An 18,592-nucleotide genomic window follows, 5' to 3' on the forward strand; every position below is an offset into this window, starting at 1 on the left:
CGGGACGCTGCCCCCCGCCCCGGCTCCTCGGGAGGCGCCGCCGCGGGCAGCCCGGGCTGTCGGCGGGCCTTCCTCGGGCGGCGGCGCCGCCAGCGCGCCTCCCTCTCGCCAAGATGGCGGCGCCGTTGGCGGTAAATTCGGGTAAGAGGAACCCGGGCGCGGGGCCGCGGCTCTCCGTTCTTCGCGGCGCTGCGCGCTCCGTCGTCTTCCCCGCCGGTCCCGCGCCCTTCTCTCCTCAGAGAGCCGCGGGCGTGAGGAGGCGGCGCGGCCCGAGCGGGCGGCGGGGAGCGCGGCCTCCGGTGCGGGCCTCCTCCCCCGCGGGGGCACCCGGGGCCCTCGGGCGGGTAGAGGCGACGGAGCGCCGCGGTCAGAGCTGCCGCCGTGCCTGGGCGGTCCCGGCGGGGAGTGCGTGAAGCTGGCGGCGCGGGGTAGCAAAGGCCGGCTTGGTTCGAGAGGGCTGTGGTGACTGGGTGCACGTGTGGTTAAGCATCGCTTCTGGGTTGCGCTCCTCTCTTAATGCTGTGTGCGGGAAAAGGGAAAGAAAGAAGGACGTCCTGAGTTTTGCTCTCTGCTGCACAAGGAGCCTGGAGGTGTTGAGCTGGTTCCTCTTGCGCTGAGTGTTGTTAAGGATTAGGAGTATCAGGAACACCCGTGGTCCTTTCGGAGCCTGTCACAAGGAGCAGTTTCAGGTTACCGAGGCAGCAGTTATCCAGTATAACTGGGGAGTAAGTCTAATACAAAAGGAAATGACTAGATAATCGGAGAATAACTTTGGAGGTCACCTGGCCCAGCACTCCTCCTCTTCCCCCCCTTAAAGCAAGGCCAGCTCAATCAGGTGGCTCAGGGCCTTATCTAAACTAGTTTTGAATACTTGTGAGGATGAAGATCCTCCCAAAGGCCTTACTGGGCCTCTGTTCCAATGTGTGGCCACTCTCACAGTAATTATTTCTTTTTTCCTGATGGCTAATTGGAAGTTCTGGTATTGCATCTTGTTGCTGCTCATCTTCTCCTGGGGTACCTCTGTCTCTCTTTTCTGTGTATAGTGCCATTCAGTAGTTGCAGATGACAAATCTCCCATCCCTCTTCATTCTTCTTCTCATAAGACTGAACAAGGTCAGTTCTTTCAGCCTCTCCTCATTCATCCTGTTCTCTGGCTCCCTGTTTCAGTGTCTTGCTCTGCGGAGCCCAAAACTGGACACGGTACTGGAGTGAAGGACTCGGAGAGGCCTAAATAATCACTTCCTTACACCTGTTGGCCCCAACTCTGTTAATACAGCCCAGGGCATAAAGGCCTTCTTTGCTATGAGGATGTGCTGCTGACTACTGTTCAGTTTCCTCTCCACCAGGACACTTGGGTGTTTTTCTGTAAAGCTGCTTTCTAGCTGCTTGGTCCCCCAGCCCGTACTGTTGCATGGAGTTATTCTGTCTCAGGTGCAAAACGTTGCATTTGCATTGTTGAGATTCATTAGGTTAATACAGGGAGAATGGAGACCCTCTGAAAAGCAGTTGTGACTGGAATATGGGCATGGCCAAAAGGTCTGCAGCTAAGGTGGTGTGTGTCATAGTGACTAGTTAAGAAAATTAAAAGCTCCATTCCTGTGTCAAGCAAGGAGTAAATCTTACAGAGGAGATAGTTTGATCTAACTGGATCAGCTGCATCCTTGCCCCCTCACAGCAAAGCCGTAATAAAGCAAAGATCCTTCATTGAAATGTGGCTTGGTTAAAGTGAAAATTGGAGTAGTTCAAATGAGACTGTGCTTTATTGTATGGATTACGTGGCCGGAGATTCTATAGTCTTATAATTTAAAAACAAATAGGAGAAGAAGTTTTGTACATGAAAGCTTAGATAAAAATTAAAGCAGATGTGGCACTAGAACTAACGAAGATTTTGCCTTAGGTTATAGTATAGTGTTTGTGGGGACAGACATAGCATGGTCAAGTCTATATGTTGGCAAAAAGTTCGGGCATAAGCGATAACTGCTATTGTTGCTAAAAGAAGCAACCCAGCCTGTCCTTCCTTGCTGCCCCTGATGGGACACTAAAACTGTAATAATAATAGAAACAGCATAAGTGGGAAAAAGTCAGCATGGTTGCTAAAGTCCAACCTTTTTGCCATCCTGGTTGCTTATTCCTTTCTCTGAAATACTTGCATCTTTGTGCTAGCATAGCTTGTGCCATCAGAGAGCAAACTGGGTTGTAGATGTGATCCTGCTGAAAATAAACTTTTTTTTATTAGTTTTTAGTTAGAAAAGTTAGATTCTTTATTGATTTTAATGCCTTACACTACATGTATTTGGGCTGGTGCAAAGCAATGATGTTGCAGGGACAAGAGCAAACAAACGGGCCAGGAAAATAGTTGAACAGCTTTTGGCCGGCACTGTGGATTGCTGCTGGTGTTTATTGGACTCGCTAATTTAATAAGAGTGAAAAGACCATTTCAAGTGGAAGTAAATCTCTGAAATCTGAAGTTATGTGGGAGAGCCAGTTACAGTCTGGAGTGTGAAATTATTTTTAGTGAATTAGTTTAGGCAGGGGTAACATTGTATGATTAAAACACTGTAATGCTTAAAAAGGACAGAGGATTTGTCCTTTTTTACAGGCTGTCCTGTCGGATACAGCTCTACTGGCACTGCTGGTTGTGTTGTCAATGACTATAGTTTTTGTTAGTGCTGAGTTTGGGGTGAGAGGGTTTGTTTTGTTTTTATTCTTGTTTTGTGTGATTTCTTCCTCTGCAACAGAATAAAACTGACAAAGTTTTACTTGGTTTGCTGCTTGCAAGACACCTCACATAGTGATAAAACTGACTGAAACCAGGGGTCTTGCTCTGAGACCTGCTCTTGTCTCCATGTTCACTTGCTACACTTCGACTTGGCTTATGCTGCCTTTATTATTCAGGGTATTCACATAGCATTTTGCATTATTTTGAGGTGGTGTCTTGATTGTATGAAAAAGAGGGGCACCTTCACAGCGGAGTAGCTGCCTCTTGCTTGCTGTCTTAATGTAAGCAGCCTGGTCAAGAAGAGGTGCAGATATGTTTGACTTTGATGCACTTAGGTTTACCTTAAGGGTTGGAGCTGGTCAGAGCAAGCTACGTGAAGATAAAATGTTGCCTCTGTACTTCATTTTATACCACAGTGTTAACTTGTACATTAAAAAGAAGAAGGGGGGGGGGGAAGTTAAGCCAGTTTTAGGTGAAAAGCTAGTATCTTTTGTATATAGGCTACTCTGCAAGGCATAGTTCTATTTTCTCATTTCTTCAGAAACAGCCAGTTTCAGAGGTCTCTGCCGTTCACTACCCACTTGTTCTTGCCCTCTGTGCTTCAGGCATTGCTCTTTCATTCTTTCAGTTGTTTTATGATTAGCAGGGCTACTTTGTAACCTCTGTTGATGAAATACTCTGATTTTTAAAAACAAGATCGGAAGAACTCTGGAAAATGTTGCTTCCTCCCCTTCTTTAATTTGGATCATTTGACTAACATGACTTATAGTGCAGTCCATCAGAGTTAATGAAGCAGGCATGTGTACTGTTGGGAACAAGTGGCTCTGAATGAATGAGAGCAGCAACCTCTTAAAGTAGCTTGTCCACTAGCAAAATTGTAGCATGCAAAAACCACCGCTAGCTTATAAAATCTTTGGGTCAGGGACCATCTCATTAGATGCTCAGAAACACATAACTACCTGCAATCAGGCAGTGGGTGTTACATGGTAGCTTGCAGGCAAACAATAAAAATTGGTAATAAATTTAGCTGGTGTGTTTAGCAGTGACTTGTGGTGTGTAGAATCTGAAATTTTCACAAATACAAATGGTATTTAGCAAGGGAAACATTTTGGTACTTTTGTTTAATGTGGGTCTTAAAATTTTTAGGTTTTTTTTAAATAGGATGTTAATACTAGGAGGTAAGGATAATTTTCCATCTCTAAGGTTTTCAGTTTAGACAATGATTCTGGCTGAAGTCTGAATGTTAGTTTGGTATACTGTTTTCATGAGATCTGATGATAAGGGAACTTCTACTGCAGTCTTCATGCTACAGACTTTGGGTTCTGAATGATACAACTTCTAGTGAGGAAGAGGTTGTTCAGCTGTACTAGTAAATCCAGATTTGAAATACGCAAAGGAAACTTCAGTGTTGAGGAAGAAGAGAGATTGTATTTCTAGAGTAGGGTCAGACTTCTCTTATATAATATATTTGTGCTTGCTAGTTTCCAGAAATAATCTGGTCTCTTCTAAACATAGTCAGGTAATTATTTATATTGATCTGTCTATCTCTAGTAAAGGAAATTCATATCTTTATGAAGCTCTTGTACAGAATGTTAGCAGCAAGTGTTTCTCAGGGATCAAAAGTACTTGTATTTATTTTTTAAATTAAAATGAGAAATGAAAATATGAAGGGAAGTGTCCTTATGATTTTTGTTTCTTATGGAATGTTGCCTTTAATCTTACATTTTTGGTTTTTAATTTATTTTATTCTACACAGACTGATGCAATGGTGTGACAAATTCTAATAGCACTGCTGTTCATTTTCAATCCCTTATATATTAGGTATTTTTTTGTTTGGGATTTTTCTGTCAAAAATGGAGAACAGGAAGCCTGCCTTGCCAAGTTCCATTCAGAGTCAAGGTCTGCTGTCCAGTTCTTAGTTATCCTTTAATCTTACCAAATTGTATGGAATTTCTTAGGCATATAAGGATGAAAGATTACAGAGCTTGTATCAAATATCTTTATAAGGTGACTTTCAGTCCCAGAACTTAGCTGCATACATCATCTTTTCTGCTTTTCTAGCTCCCTAAATGCAATTAGGTTTTATATCAGACCACTGTTGTTATTTTTTTTGTGCCTTAAGAAAGGAAAATAAGCTTTGCTTATTGGGCATAAGTCTATACTGTCAAGCAGAGGCTAACAGTAAGTTAAAAAAGTCTACTTATTGAAAATAGTGTATAAATAATTAGTTTTCTTTCTTTCTTCATTTCAAATATATTGTTTTATTTCTTCTTTTAGCTGCCAGCTTGTGGGGTCCGTATAAGGACATATGGCAGACTGTAATGAATGCCATTTGGAAAAGGCAACCTGAAGCTATTCATCGCCTCGACCAGGTTTTAAAGAAACACAAATCTGACTTCATTTCTCTCTTCAGAAATCCGGTACTGGACTAATCCTCTCTTGTGGAATGAGTTGGAGAGCTGATGATTTACTCTCTCTCATATTGTTGTGTTACATACCATTTAGGCCCTGACCATTCTTTTCATTCTACGTTTTTACAGTACATAACACAAATGTGTTATAGCAATCTTGTTCTGCTGTAAGAATACAAATAAATTGAATAATACATATTATTTTGTGTCTTGCACAGGATAATTTTATGTATAATGTATTTTTTTCTCTCATTATTTGAATGCTATTTTGAGAGGAATAGTAAAAGTATCTGATGATCCATCAGGGTCGTGGTTTAACCCCAGCCAGCAACTAAGCACCAAGCAGCTGCTTACTCACTTGTCCCCCTCCCCGCCCCGCGGTGGGATGGGGGAGAAAATCGGGAAAGGAAGTAAAACTCGTGGGTTGACCTAAGAACGGTTTACTAGAACAGAAAAGAAGAAACTAATAATGATAACACTAATAAAATGACAACAGTAATAATAAAAGGATTGGAATGTACAAATGATGCACAGACAACAGTAATAATAAAAGGATTGGAATGTACAAATGATGCACAGTGCAAGTGCTTACCACCTGCCCATTGATGCCCAGTTAGTCCCCGAGCAGCGATCCCCACCCCAGGCCAACTCCCCCCAGTTTATATACTGGACATGATGTCACACACTATGGAATATCCCCTTGGCTAGTTTGGGTCAGCTGTCCTGGCTATGTCCCCTCCCAATTTCTTGTACCCTTCCAGCCTTCTTGCTGGCTGGGCAAGAGAAGCTGAAAAATCCTTGACTTTAGACTAAACATTACTTAGCAACAACTAAAAACATCAGTGTTATCAACATTCTTCTCATACCTAACTCAAAAACATAGGACTATATCAGCTACTAGGAAGGCAATTTACTCTATCCCAGCTGAGATCAGGACAATCAGTCAAGTATTAGCTTTTTTTGCTACTCTTTTGTGTGTGTGAAATAAAGCAGAAAACTATTTTTTCTGGTTGTGGTCCATGCTCCAGTCAGGTTAATGAACACACAGAACAGGTGAACACATAGATTTAAAAATATAGAATGTGTCTTGTTAGGAATGTGAGATGATGTGGAAAAACTCACTGTTTCTTGGCTGATGGATCACAAGGTAGCAACTAGAAATATGTCTTCTCTTGGTGGTGTTACTTCTGAAGTAGTAGATGGCTTTTTAAACTGATAGGTTAGAAAATTTAACAGTCAGCTATAGAGTTTTGTTGGTATATTTTAGCATCTGAGTTTAACAGAAAAAAGAATGATGTAGAAAATAGTGCTTTGGAGTAAGACAACATGTCTCATCAACGACCCAGATGTTTTTCATTGAGCTGATACCAATTCCTGTTGAGAGTTGTATCAAAATTTACTTTCAGTCTCCATTAGCCTGAGTAAACTAAATGTCAGCACTGATTATATAAGATTATTTTTGGTACGTTGCCACGAAGAGCCCATTGCTGTGCAAGTGTGAAGCATTTTTAGGATGCCTTCACTATCTCTGCGTTTAAAAACACTGCCTTTGTTTTTATGATGACAACTTAACCTGTCAGAACTGTCTTTGCGAGGAAGGATTAATGTGTAAAGCTTTATTCAGTATTTGATCTTGCCATTTTGAATAACTTCCGATGCTTGTTTCTCTTGCAGCCAAAGAATGTTCAGCAGCATGAGAAAATTCAGAAAGCAAGTACAGAAGGGGTTGCTATCCAGGGTCAGCAGGGAACTAGGCTTTTGCCAGAGCAACTCATCAGAGAAGCCTTTATCCTCAGTGACCTCTTTGATATCGGAGAGTTGGCAGCTGTTGAGCTCCTTCTAGCTGGTGAGAAGGGAAAATATTTAAGAGCTGGAGAAATAAAACTTAAATAGGCCCTTCTTATTTCAGTGTACGCTTAACATGAATGCATGATTCAGTCAAGGCCTTAGCTTCCTAACATAGAATGTTCTTAAAAAGAAATCTGCTGTCACTGTAATGTAGTATGATAACAGTGGTTTGAACCTTAATGTTCATATTTTATGCAGTGATTGCAAAAGGGGGAATAATTTGAGGTTTTTTTATGATTTACTTTATCACTGAATTTAAAAATAGTTTAAAGATAATTGATTGAGAGTTTTTTCCATAAAGCAGTGTAATAGATACTGGTTCTTCAAATTATGTATTAGTTATACATTGATATGTGACTCTATTTGGATCATAATCTAGCAACTGATTAGGAGGAGTAGTATTCTGGAAAGTGACACATACTTTGCAAGTAGAAAATTGATTTCAGAATTATTAAAATATAATTGTTATCATTACTTGCTACTGTTCATCATTAACTTTTTAAAAATTCATTAAATAACTAGCTTGTGAATTTGTCATCTTTGGAAAGCCATCTTCAAGTCAACCTTGCTTTCTATTTTGAGCTTGAATTTTCGGTGTAAATTCAGACAGGAAATTTTATTTTGAATAAAGAAAAGAGATCTTGCTGATAATCAGCTTGAATTGATTATTAAGATGGGTAGATATCAGTTGCAAATACCATTTGGACCAGGATATTTATGGACTTGCACTTCTATTTCTTTTAAATTTTTGGATGTTCTAATAGTTGAATATCAGTTTTAATAATAGAACCCAAAATGTCTGTGATTTCTTTTAAGTAACTGAAACAAATCAAAGTGATCGTGAATAACCATGTTTGCTTTGAATGCTACACTTGTATTTCAGTTAGAAATACAAAGGTATAGAGCTGTTATCAAAGTGTGTATGTTCAACTTCCTGTGACTACACTGTGCATTTTCATTCAATAGGAGAACACCAGCAACCTCATTTTCCTGGCCTTACAAGAGGCCTAGTGGCTGTTCTGTTGTACTGGGATGGGAAAAGATGCATTGCCAATTCACTACGAACCCTCATCCAGTCACGCCAAGGCAAGACATGGACGTTGGAGCTCAGGTCTGTATTAGGGTGATGAGCTGATCAAAGCTCTTTGCTTTGAGTGCTTTTAGGACTGATTAGACTCAAGGGAATACAAATATTCTCAGATTTGTTTGTTTCTCATAACTTGATGCAGCTGCTTTCACGTTTGTTTTTTAAGCGTGATATTCTTTCTTCTTACACATATTTTTATTGGATTATAAGGATATCCATTTTACGTTCAGTTTTCATGCTACTTCACCTTTTAGCAGTGTTTTGCTTCAGACACCCTTTCAGTCAGTGTTCTTCTAACTAGTGATGATTACTCAGTATTTCAGAGACTTGAGTTTCTGCCCTTGCTGTGTTCTGACTTCCCGTGTCCCGCAAAACAGAGGATTGTGCTCCTGCCTTTGCTTAAAATGGATGCACTATTTACTGGTGAACGTAACATGCTAACATTTTTTGACTTGAAAAAGAAAACAGTACATACTGTTTACTTTTTACTTCCAATGTGCAGTGATTGCTTGACTAGAGAAAAATTAAAAGATGTGTTCTAGTGTAAATACAAATTCTGAAACATAAAATAAATTATTACTTCAGAACTAGCTCCACCACTTCAGTAGGGTGTACGTAATTAGACAATTGCATTGTCCACAGCCACATGAATCACAGCTCAAGAGGCTGTGAGCTTGTGAGTTGTGTACATCTTATGTATAGTACTTTTTCCTTTTGACAGAGATCTTAGCTAGCTGATCCATGTTGTATTCTCATATTCCATGCTCTTGAACCTACAGTTACCTAAAGACTTTGTATCCATTCAGCATGATGTTTTGAGAGGGCACTGCTTACTGATTAACAATGCACATTTAGTTACTTTTTGTATATAATGTAGTTGGACATTTTCTGTCAGCAAATACATTTGATGGGATTTGTTATTTTAGACTTCCCCTGTGACTGGGAATAGTATGATTAATTGTTAAATTTATGTTCTTTCCATTTTAGTCAAGAGTTAATGACCATGACAACACGATTTACGGATGACCTAATGGAGCAGGGTTTGACTCAGAAGATCCTCACTCTTGTGTCTCATATTGATTTGAACAATGAATTTGATAAACTCCAGAGAGAACGAGGATTGGGCAGTGAGAAACATCGCAAAGAGGTAAATATTCACTGGGTGTGAATATTATTCTGAATTACTGCACAGATTAGAGTACAGTTAGACTGCCAAGAGATATGGAGTGATTTTTCTTTTTTTTTTTAACTTTCCAGTTTCTGTTCTCTGCCTTTGCAAGCTCTGTTACTGTCTGAAGGATCATAATAACTACTCCACAGCTTGTGCTATGCCAGTGTGGGATCCAGATTACTTCCTGCATTTCTGTTTTGCTGTTGCTCCCTGATGCTAGGGCATACCTTATTTTTAGTGAAGAAGTGTAATCAAGGACAGTGAGAAAGTAAGACTAATGTTTGCAGTATGTGTAAATTTCTTTTTTTTTTTTTTGTCACTTTTATTCTAAAGACTGTATATTAAATCATCTGCTGTCAGTACTACCATTATCAGCACCATTGGAATAAAACCAGCAAACTAAAATTCACAAATTATTAATAACTTAATCCAATTGTGTTCATATGAACAGAGGCATTTCTAATAGTGAGAATTGCTTGAAAATGAGTTCTCATTTTTATAATCCTTGAACTTAATTGAGACTGTGACTAACTGCAGAGTATGTTTCTAGTAGGAATATTTTAAACATTATTGTTTTAATTTCTGAACTTCTTTCTAATGGGCAATCTGTCTAAAAATTATTCTAGGTTATAATCAGTCAATCTGTTTTCCACCAAATAAAGAACTAGTTTTACACTTTTACTGTTAATCTAGAAACTATGCAAAGAATATCCTTCTGATTTACCTTAAATTACCTTAATTTACCTTAATTTTACCTTAAAATTAATTTAACACTCTAATTTTAGAAGTTTTTTTTTTTTCTTCCTTTTAGGTGGACTACCATATTTCCCTCTGTATTCATTAGAACTATTATTCTGCTGGAGTCTGTGTGCAGATCTCTTGCTGTGTTACATGTTGAAACATTTTTCTCTTTATCTCCATGCATGTGATTTTACTGGAGATAGAATGCTTATAGCTCTTCTGTTGTTGTTGTTTTTTTGTTTTTTATTTAACCAGGTACAGTGGGTATAGGGCAAGAATGTTGTTAGAAGCTCATAATTTAGCTAAATAAAATACAGTTTTACAAATACCATTATGAAAGGCCATTAGTTGCTTTTTATTTTTTAACTTCTACTGTTTTCATAAGACTTAAGGCAGTTAAAACTCAGCTTGGGGGGAGCAAGGAAGTTAAATTAAATAAATGTTTGTCCTTCTTTGAAAACAGGTAATTTTTGGTGTAAGTGTTAGAAGAAAGACAAACTTTGTTTTCAAGAGCCATTGTACTTAATTGTATCATAGCATGGCAGTATTTTGCCAAATTAAAAGAAAGAAAATATTTTTAGTACGAAAATGCTTGGTAGTCTTTGTTGGGCATGGTATTTGTTCCATATGTAATAGGGGATGATAGATTTCATTTATGTTTACATTCTGAAGTTGATGTAAATACTTTGTCTGGGGGAAGACAGTTCTAATTTTAAATGTTGTTCGTATTTCTCGGTGTCTTAAAAGTTAGGTATTTGTATAGTCAGTTGAGGGCATCTCTTGGGGGAAGGCTACGACCTTATCTGGATATTACTACCAGTGCTGTTATGTATTAGAGACAGGAAATGGACTTTGGTGTGGCACATTTACAGCTACAAAAGTTCTGTGTAGATTCATGTCTCCTGACCTTGACAGAGGTGCAGGTTTGCATGTAGTCATTGCAGGATCTCTACTCACACCTCACATGAAATACATGGGAATATGAATGCATTTAACAAGCAGAAGTGTGCCTTCTGTTATTTAGCAACTAAAAAAGCCCAACATTTTCTGTAGCTGCCGTCCTTAGTTTTTAGCTTAAGCTAGTCATACTGATTGACTGAGAAGGAGAGATTGAACATGTTGCCAGAATATTTATATTCACTGGTTTTTTGTTTGTTTTTTCTTTTAAAGGTTTCTGACCTCATTAAAGAATGCCGACAGTCGTTGGCTGAAAGTCTGTTTGTGTGGACCTGCCAGTCACCACTGAGTAAGGATGACACTCTAATCCTCATAAGTTATCTGGAGAAAGTAACAGTGGAAGCTGATGGCTCATTGGATGGCGTGAACTTGTCTCTTCTTATGGCTCTCCTTTACTGCTTTGATGTCAGCTTTCTGGAACAAGGCACAGAGGATCGTGAAGGTAATGCTGGCAGGTTTCCCAAAGAAGATACGTTGTGCAGATGGATAAATTGTTATTTAACCAATTTTGTTATTGATTGGTAACAAAGGTAAGGTTTTGCATGTTTGTTTTCACGTTCATTTACTGGGTGTTGGTGTTGTGTTTGTTTTTGCTGTTCTTCAAGATTTGATGCACCGGCTCCCTCTGCTAGCAGAAAGACAGTATATAGCAACAATACACACTCGTCTTCAGGAGTCTCAGCCTTGGAAATTACCAGGCCTGCAAGCTACTGTTAGATTAGCCTGGGCGCTGGCATTACGAGGAATATCCCAATTGTCCGATGTGACAGGTAAATTACCCTAAAGTGCAGTTGCTTCATATTAGTATTCAGATATTGCAAGTGGTGTAAGTCAAAGTATCTGTTACCTTTTTGAAGTGTTAGTATTTATCTTTATGATAAAATTACTGTTGACACTCTGTTAAAGCTTTCTCAGTATGTGAGTTTGGTTGTCGAGAATTGAATTGCTCTGAAATGTACACAGATTTAGAAATAATTAGTTATTAGACAGTGATATTGCAGTGTCTCACTGAAGTGAAAGAGAGCTTAATGTACTGAAAAATGTGAAAGATTGCATTTTAGCAGCCTTAGTATCATTTGAACACTTAAATTAAGAATAGGTTCACGCTCCTGACTTTTTACATCTGTAAATGTTAAACCTCAGTATCTTGAGAGGACAAATCTATTTTTTTTTTTTTTTTTTTTTCTCTCTGTACTTCACAATCTTTCCAGGCTCCCTACTAGGTCAGAATTGAGTCTGCTCTAGAATATCTATTAAAGAAAATGTAAACATTATAATTGATGTTTATGTGATTCTTGGTTCACAGCCTTAGATTTGAGTGGGTAAATGGATTATGCACTTTAACACTTACTAACGAAGAAAGTTGAGATCATCACCTGACATTAACTTGTCTTTTCCATTCTGGTGTTTCCCTGTACAGTAGAAAAAACATAGTTGATAGAAGCATGTCAATTTGCATGTCAGCCAGGTACTCTGAAATATGTTTCGATTGGTAACAGGTAATTGTAATTTATTTTTTCCCCCTCTTGTGATTTTTATTGCCCAGCTCTTGCAGAATTCACTGAGGCAGATGAAGCAATGGCAGAGCTAGCGGTTGCTGATAATGTCTTCCTGTTTCTAACTGAATCAGTTGTGGGGTCTGAAAATTTCTACCAGGAGGAATTTTACATTCGCAAAATTCATAACCTTGTCACAGACTTCCTTGCACTTATGCCAATGAAAGTAAGTGGTTTGTGTGAATAGCAGTTCTGAAGAAATGTGGGCATCTCTTCTATATTTCTAACACTAGGACAGGAAGCATAGAGATTCAGATGTGACCCTCACCTTGAGGTGCTGCAATTCAGAAAACTTGTTGACTTTATGGAACTGATATGGTTTTGGGTTTCTTTTCCACACTGAAGTAGAATGTGATTTTTAAAACACTTCGGTGTGGTGAGATTTGCAAAGCAAGCTTTTGTGGTGGTAGTGGGTTTGTTTTGTTTTACATGATTAAAATTTAAATGGATGCTGAAATTGATAGCAATGCATGTGGGTATTGATTTTTGGTGGTGGTGGTGGTGTTTTTCTTTTTCTTTTGATACAGACAGTAGTGTAACCTAAATTAACTTATGGTTTTTGTCTCTCATTTTGAATTTATTCTTTTACTAATGATCTTTTCCATATTTAAGGGGAGGGATTCTGCTTTTTCAGTAGTATCAATTGTTGGGAAAATGAGCAGCTGTTTTCACTAGAACAGCAGAAATGGTGCAAAAGGGTTTTAAAAAAAGTTTGAAGCAATTAAAACTGTTTCATTTGTGCAAGAACTTTTATCTAGACATGGAAAACAAAAATTCTATGAAAACACTTTTATTTAATTGATGGAGGCTTTATTTTGTGACCTTCATTTTGTTGAGCTGTAGTTGGAGTTGCCAAATAATTACTTTTTTCAATGTGCAGCAAGAAGGATTTAAAAATATATTTTGTTCATTGTAACCTTGCAGAACGAGAACAATATTGGCAGGAAAAACAGTATTTGAGCCTTAAGAACCTTTGAGGTCATATATGAACATGTTGTAGACAGCTTTTAGGTTTAATCCTGATTTATTTATAGTCTGTTGGTGTTGCATGTTGTTTTCTCAGGCTTTTTAACCCACAGAATATCCATAGAACAAGTATAACGTCAGTTCAAACAAGTTCATGTTGATAACTTTACAGCTATATTTCTGCTGCAAAGCCTGCCCGCATATAACACTTACCACATTGTTAACTGGCTTTGGACATCCTTTGAAGGCTGCATGCAATGGTGTTTTCTGTAATACAGACACAGTAGCCCTTGGGAGTCTTTTGAATATATGAGGAATATGTGAGGTGTATTTTATGCAAGTTCCTTAAACAATGAAGTGCAAACAGGTTTGGAACTGGGAACTTTTTCATGAGGCAGTTCTTCATTGGATAATGTTGCTTTATGAAAGATGAAATGTCTCCCTGTAATGATACCGGTTTTTATGAAAGAGATACAAGGTAGATTTTTGAATGAAGGTAGAAGAGCTGGAGAATGACCCAAGCTGAGGTTGCTGCCATACTAGATTTAGAACAGATGTGACCTTGTCTCCTGTATTCACAGAACGGCCTGAAAATCCCAAGGCTGTTGGTTGGTTTGTTGGTAGATCTCTCATCTTCACTATATTATGGAATTGGAAGCTTTATCTCTGGGAAGAGTATTTCTCTTCCATTTCAGTTTTTTGGCTTTGGCTCAGATCTGCAGTTGATTGTAGTTAATGCCTAAAGATAAAGAGAGATATTCTTCATTACAAGTAGGATTTTGTAATACAGGATATAAGCAAAAATCTGACTGTTGGCTTGTATTCTAGTTTGATAGAGGCCAGTGCTAGCTGTTTTACAGGAAAGACTTTGTTAGCAGGCAATTGGGATATAGCCCTACAAGGGAATTTTTTGTCTTAACTGCTGTTAGTTAGTAGTTGGCTTATATACTCATCTCTTTCTACTGGATCTCAAATTTTAGGTACAGAGAAGTGTCTGCTTTGCAGGATCTCTTTTTTTTGTATATCTATAACCTTTGTTCAATTTTATTTAAATCTTTAAGTCAACATTTTATTTAACTCTTCTGTATAGTTTTAACATTTATGCTGCTTGCCAGTGATAATTTGGGTAAATCTTTTGGTTGACTGCATTACATTCAGAACTTGGTAACTAGCTTTAGTAATTCAGATAATTCATTATTTCACTTATCAACTCAGTTTTGTCCGTGTATTAATTTTGTTAGTATACTAATTTGGCTGGTTTGCTCTGACCCTTTCCACAGTTTTTTCTAGTTTTTAACTATTTTTTTCTTGATGAGACACAATTATTTTGCTGCTCATTCAATTTTGCAAATTAAGATATAGCATAGACCATGAACTGGTATCTATTGACTATCACCATGTTTTAATTTTTGGTGTGTTGAATTGGTTGCTTATTTCTGTTTCTTGTTCCTCAATGTCTGCTTAATATTTAACAAAAGTTAACTTTTCATCTCATGGCTGTTTGTTTTCTCTAAGCCTCTGGTGGGGTGTTTTGTCAAAGGCTCTTTGACATTAGAATTAAATGTCAGCTGTTTTTTGTTTAGTAATTACTTTTTTCAACACAAAGAATTTTAGGATACAGATTAAAGGCCTTTTTATTTAGTTGCTGCAGTTGTGCTTCCCCTCCCTGCTCTCTTCACCCCCCGCCCCATTGTATTTATTGTGGTAATGCTTTTAGTTGTGACAGACTGGGTCTGAAGTAACTACATCAATCCAAAACTTAAAACATAAAGTAGCTGTAAGTAGAAGTAGGCTTAAATGCTAAGAAAGGTGCAATCCACAGATGTATATACAGAAAACATTATTTTTACAGTGTTTTCTGTTTATTTTCGCTCCTTGTGGATAATGGTCCACCTTTCTTTGTTTGACGCTAACCCATCTAGCTTTTGAAGTAAAAAGATGAAAAGGATCCACCTTTTGGGGCCAAACTAAAGGATCTGGTGAAGTCAGTTGGGAAAAACTCCCATAGTGTAAATTCAGGGGTTTTGCTATGAACTGAGGGTCTTGGCAGTAAGAAAAGTGTTTGAATGTATCTTTGAATGTAAGCTCTTTGAGGGGAGAGGATTAAAAAAAAAAATAAAATTGAATATTCTTGTCATGTATGCGCAAGTTCATTTGATTTCTTAATTTTTAATAGGCTGTTTAGACAAATACATTATTTCTCTTCTGTTTCATTCTTAGCTAAATAAAGACCAGTGTTTTTTTCCGCTTCATAAACTGTGTAGGTGAAACAGCTGAGAAACCGTGCTGATGAAGATGCTCGCATGATCCACATGAGTATTCAGATGGGTAATGATCCACCTATTTCCCTTCGGAGAGATCTGGAGCACTTAATGCTTTTAGTAAGGCCTATTTTCTTTTAAATTACTGTGGCAAAAACTGATAGTGACTTTCCTTCTTCATCAGAAAACCCGTATCTGAATGATAACATACAGTGCTGGATCTCTCCCTTTCTGGATTAGAGAGATTTTTTTTTTTTTTTTCTTAAATATAGACACTTTCTGTAACTTTTCATGTAAAGGAATTCTTTTACTGCCTTGGCTTCTGATGTTAATGAAGTGTCATTTAATTCTTGTTTAGTAAGTAAATACTGCATTGTTTCTTATGTTTGAAGAATTCTTGAGCTGAAGTTATTTTACAAAATATCTAAAATTTATAAGATTATCTTAGCATATCTATTATCATAAGCCATCTTATTTTAATGTAACTTAGAAATAGGAATTTTAAGACTACAGGCTGTCACTGGAGTTCAGATCTGGCTAAATGCATGGAAGTTCTTTGGAATGGAACACCTTTGTGTATCTAGACCTTTATGTTTACACAGTGTTTTATGTTTCTGTAAGTCTTCAAATTTTTCCCTGTTTACTGTAGGTAAACTATAATTAGGTTTTAGGGGGTTCCCCCCACTATTGACAATTATTCTGATAAAGAATTGGAATGTTTAAATAATTTTCATGTGTTGATATACTTGTAATGAGAATTTTGGAAGACTGTTTGGTATTTGCTGTAGAGTAGGCTAGGCAAGGTGACCCCATTAAGGCTGCTGGAATTACAAATTCCTTAGTTTCAGTAGAATTTTGACCACAAATGTATATTTAAAAGAAAGATCTTTCTCTTTCTGTTATATTTTTTAATAAAAGAAATGAAATTGAAATAAAATAAAATTGAAAGAAAATTTAAATAATTGTTTATTTAAATATTAGTTATTAAAGTTACCTAACTGCACTTTCAAAAAAACCCCACATCAGAAAACAGATGTGCATATTGAACTGGTGCATATTATATTTTCTGTTCATGAATAAATTAAAAACTTGCATATTTCCCCTTATTTAAAATGAAAATGCACAAGCGTGCAATTTTCAATATAGCAGTCTTTAATACAGGGATTACTTGTCTTTTCCAAAGGTAGTCCTTTAGGTCATAGGACATTAACAGGAAAATTTATAGTGAAATGCATTCTTAAGTAGCTCTGAGATATATAGTAAACTTAAATGAAGACCTAGAAATTAAAATTTATTCTGAGAAGTTTGTATGTTCAGATAATGGGTAAGATTGCTAATCCTGATACTGGCTAACTTGTTTTTAAGTTAATATATCAAGGTACGCAAATGGTTATTTAAGGAGAAATGACACTGTTTCCTTAGCAAGGATTTAATCTATAATATTTAGATAGAAGTTATGAAAGTTTTACTTCTGTGTACATTTTGAATTTCTGTGGCTGTCATTTGTTCTCATATTGCTATTTAGAAGCTGTCATTTTCAGAGAGTTTTAAGGAATGGAACAGCAGCTGTGGGATGCTTTGCCTCTCAGACGTGTTTAGCTTACCTAGAAGCAGTGCTTATTGTTGAAGTAATCATCTATTCTTTATATAGTTGATATTTTTCTAACATCTTCCTTTCTCTGATAGATTGCTGAATTGTATAGGAAAGACCCCTTTAATCTGGAACTTGCGCTTGAGTACTGGTGTCCATCAGAGCCTTTGCAGTCATCTACCATCATGGGGTCCTACCTTGGAGTAGCTCATCAGCGACCCCCTCAGCGCCAGGTTATCTCGATTTTCTTGAGTAATTACTAATAACTTGAAATTAAAGTAATAAAAAAACCAGGCAACAAAGTTTTTGGTATCCTTATGACAGCTAGCGTCTAAGGAGACATTATCTTTTATCAGTGGCTTATCTGCATGTGTCTTGCTTTGCATGACATGGTTATTGTTGCTTGCTCTAAAGTGAGCTACTGCCAGTCATTTGTGGTTGTCAGTGATCTTAGTAAGAAAGAGTCCTAACAAAACTCTTTTGAAAATTTTGTTTAGGTCTGATTTTATTGCAGTTGCTAAATGAATTCTGGTAACAGTGCTCTTGTGTTTTCTGTCAGATGACCTCTACATACCTTTTTGCTGTAACTGAGAAGTTAAATTCCTTAACTATAAAAAAACTTTATTAACTGTTATTGACAGTATTTTGGGGTGTAAAAATCCATGAGAGTATTGTAATTATTCAAAGCCCAAAGGTTATAGCCCATGAGAGACAGAACTTAAAATTAGAATGAAGCAGCAATCTGAACAGATGAAGCAGATGTTCCAAAACTCTAGATAACTGGGATGCTGTCAGCCTTCAATGCTTCTTGAAGGACCGTGCAGTGTTAGGCAAAATCTAGTACAAGACATACTGGACACACCCCAAGACCCACCCAGAATACTGGCATCTTCAGTTAGGGCCTGGTGTAATCTGCAAACACCCTAATATGACCCTGGGAGGAACTACTGTGTGTGTGAGTTACTGTGCAGGGATATGACAAACATAGTGAATTCTTTCCCAATATCACTTAACTTGCACTGTGAGATGTGTTAATAATACTGCTGTGCAGCACTTGTGAGCTGAAGTAAATTTTATCACTAGAAATACACAATTGGAGAGTTAGTATAATTTGCAATAGCATGCATTATTTTGTTTTGTTTATTTTCTCTTTGAAACATATACTCACCTTCAGGGAAACTAAATAGGCCAGTCTACAAAGGATTTCTTTTTTTTTTTTTTTTTTTTTTTTTCAGTTGTGATTCTACCCCTCTATCCTGCCCTGATTACATTAGAATCTGTTTT

General features: G+C 37.5%; 1 protein-coding gene across 2 annotated transcripts in view; it reads left to right on the plus strand.

Moving 5' to 3' along the window:
• The window catches only part of NUP205 (nucleoporin 205), a 54,355-nt gene continuing 35,763 nt past the window's right edge, over nucleotides 1-18,592 (plus strand). The window contains exons 1-10 of one of the 2 annotated variants that reach the window (XM_069773537.1): nucleotides 1-141; nucleotides 4,997-5,139; nucleotides 6,805-6,976; nucleotides 7,945-8,089; nucleotides 9,053-9,212; nucleotides 11,148-11,376; nucleotides 11,540-11,704; nucleotides 12,481-12,656; nucleotides 15,721-15,837; nucleotides 17,404-17,541. In XM_069773537.1, coding sequence (XP_069629638.1) covers nucleotides 114-141; nucleotides 4,997-5,139; nucleotides 6,805-6,976; nucleotides 7,945-8,089; nucleotides 9,053-9,212; nucleotides 11,148-11,376; nucleotides 11,540-11,704; nucleotides 12,481-12,656; nucleotides 15,721-15,837; nucleotides 17,404-17,541 — 1,473 coding nt within the window. In that variant the 5' untranslated portion in view covers nucleotides 1-113. Of the gene's footprint in view, nucleotides 142-705; nucleotides 726-4,996; nucleotides 5,140-6,804; nucleotides 6,977-7,944; nucleotides 8,090-9,052; nucleotides 9,213-11,147; nucleotides 11,377-11,539; nucleotides 11,705-12,480; nucleotides 12,657-15,720; nucleotides 15,838-17,403; nucleotides 17,542-18,592 lie in introns of those variants that run through there. The other variant, XM_009928915.2, reaches the window with a different exon arrangement.

The sequence above is a fragment of the Haliaeetus albicilla genome, chromosome 28 (genome assembly GCF_947461875.1).
Source record: "Haliaeetus albicilla chromosome 28, bHalAlb1.1, whole genome shotgun sequence".
Taxonomy (NCBI): domain Eukaryota; kingdom Metazoa; phylum Chordata; class Aves; order Accipitriformes; family Accipitridae; genus Haliaeetus; species Haliaeetus albicilla.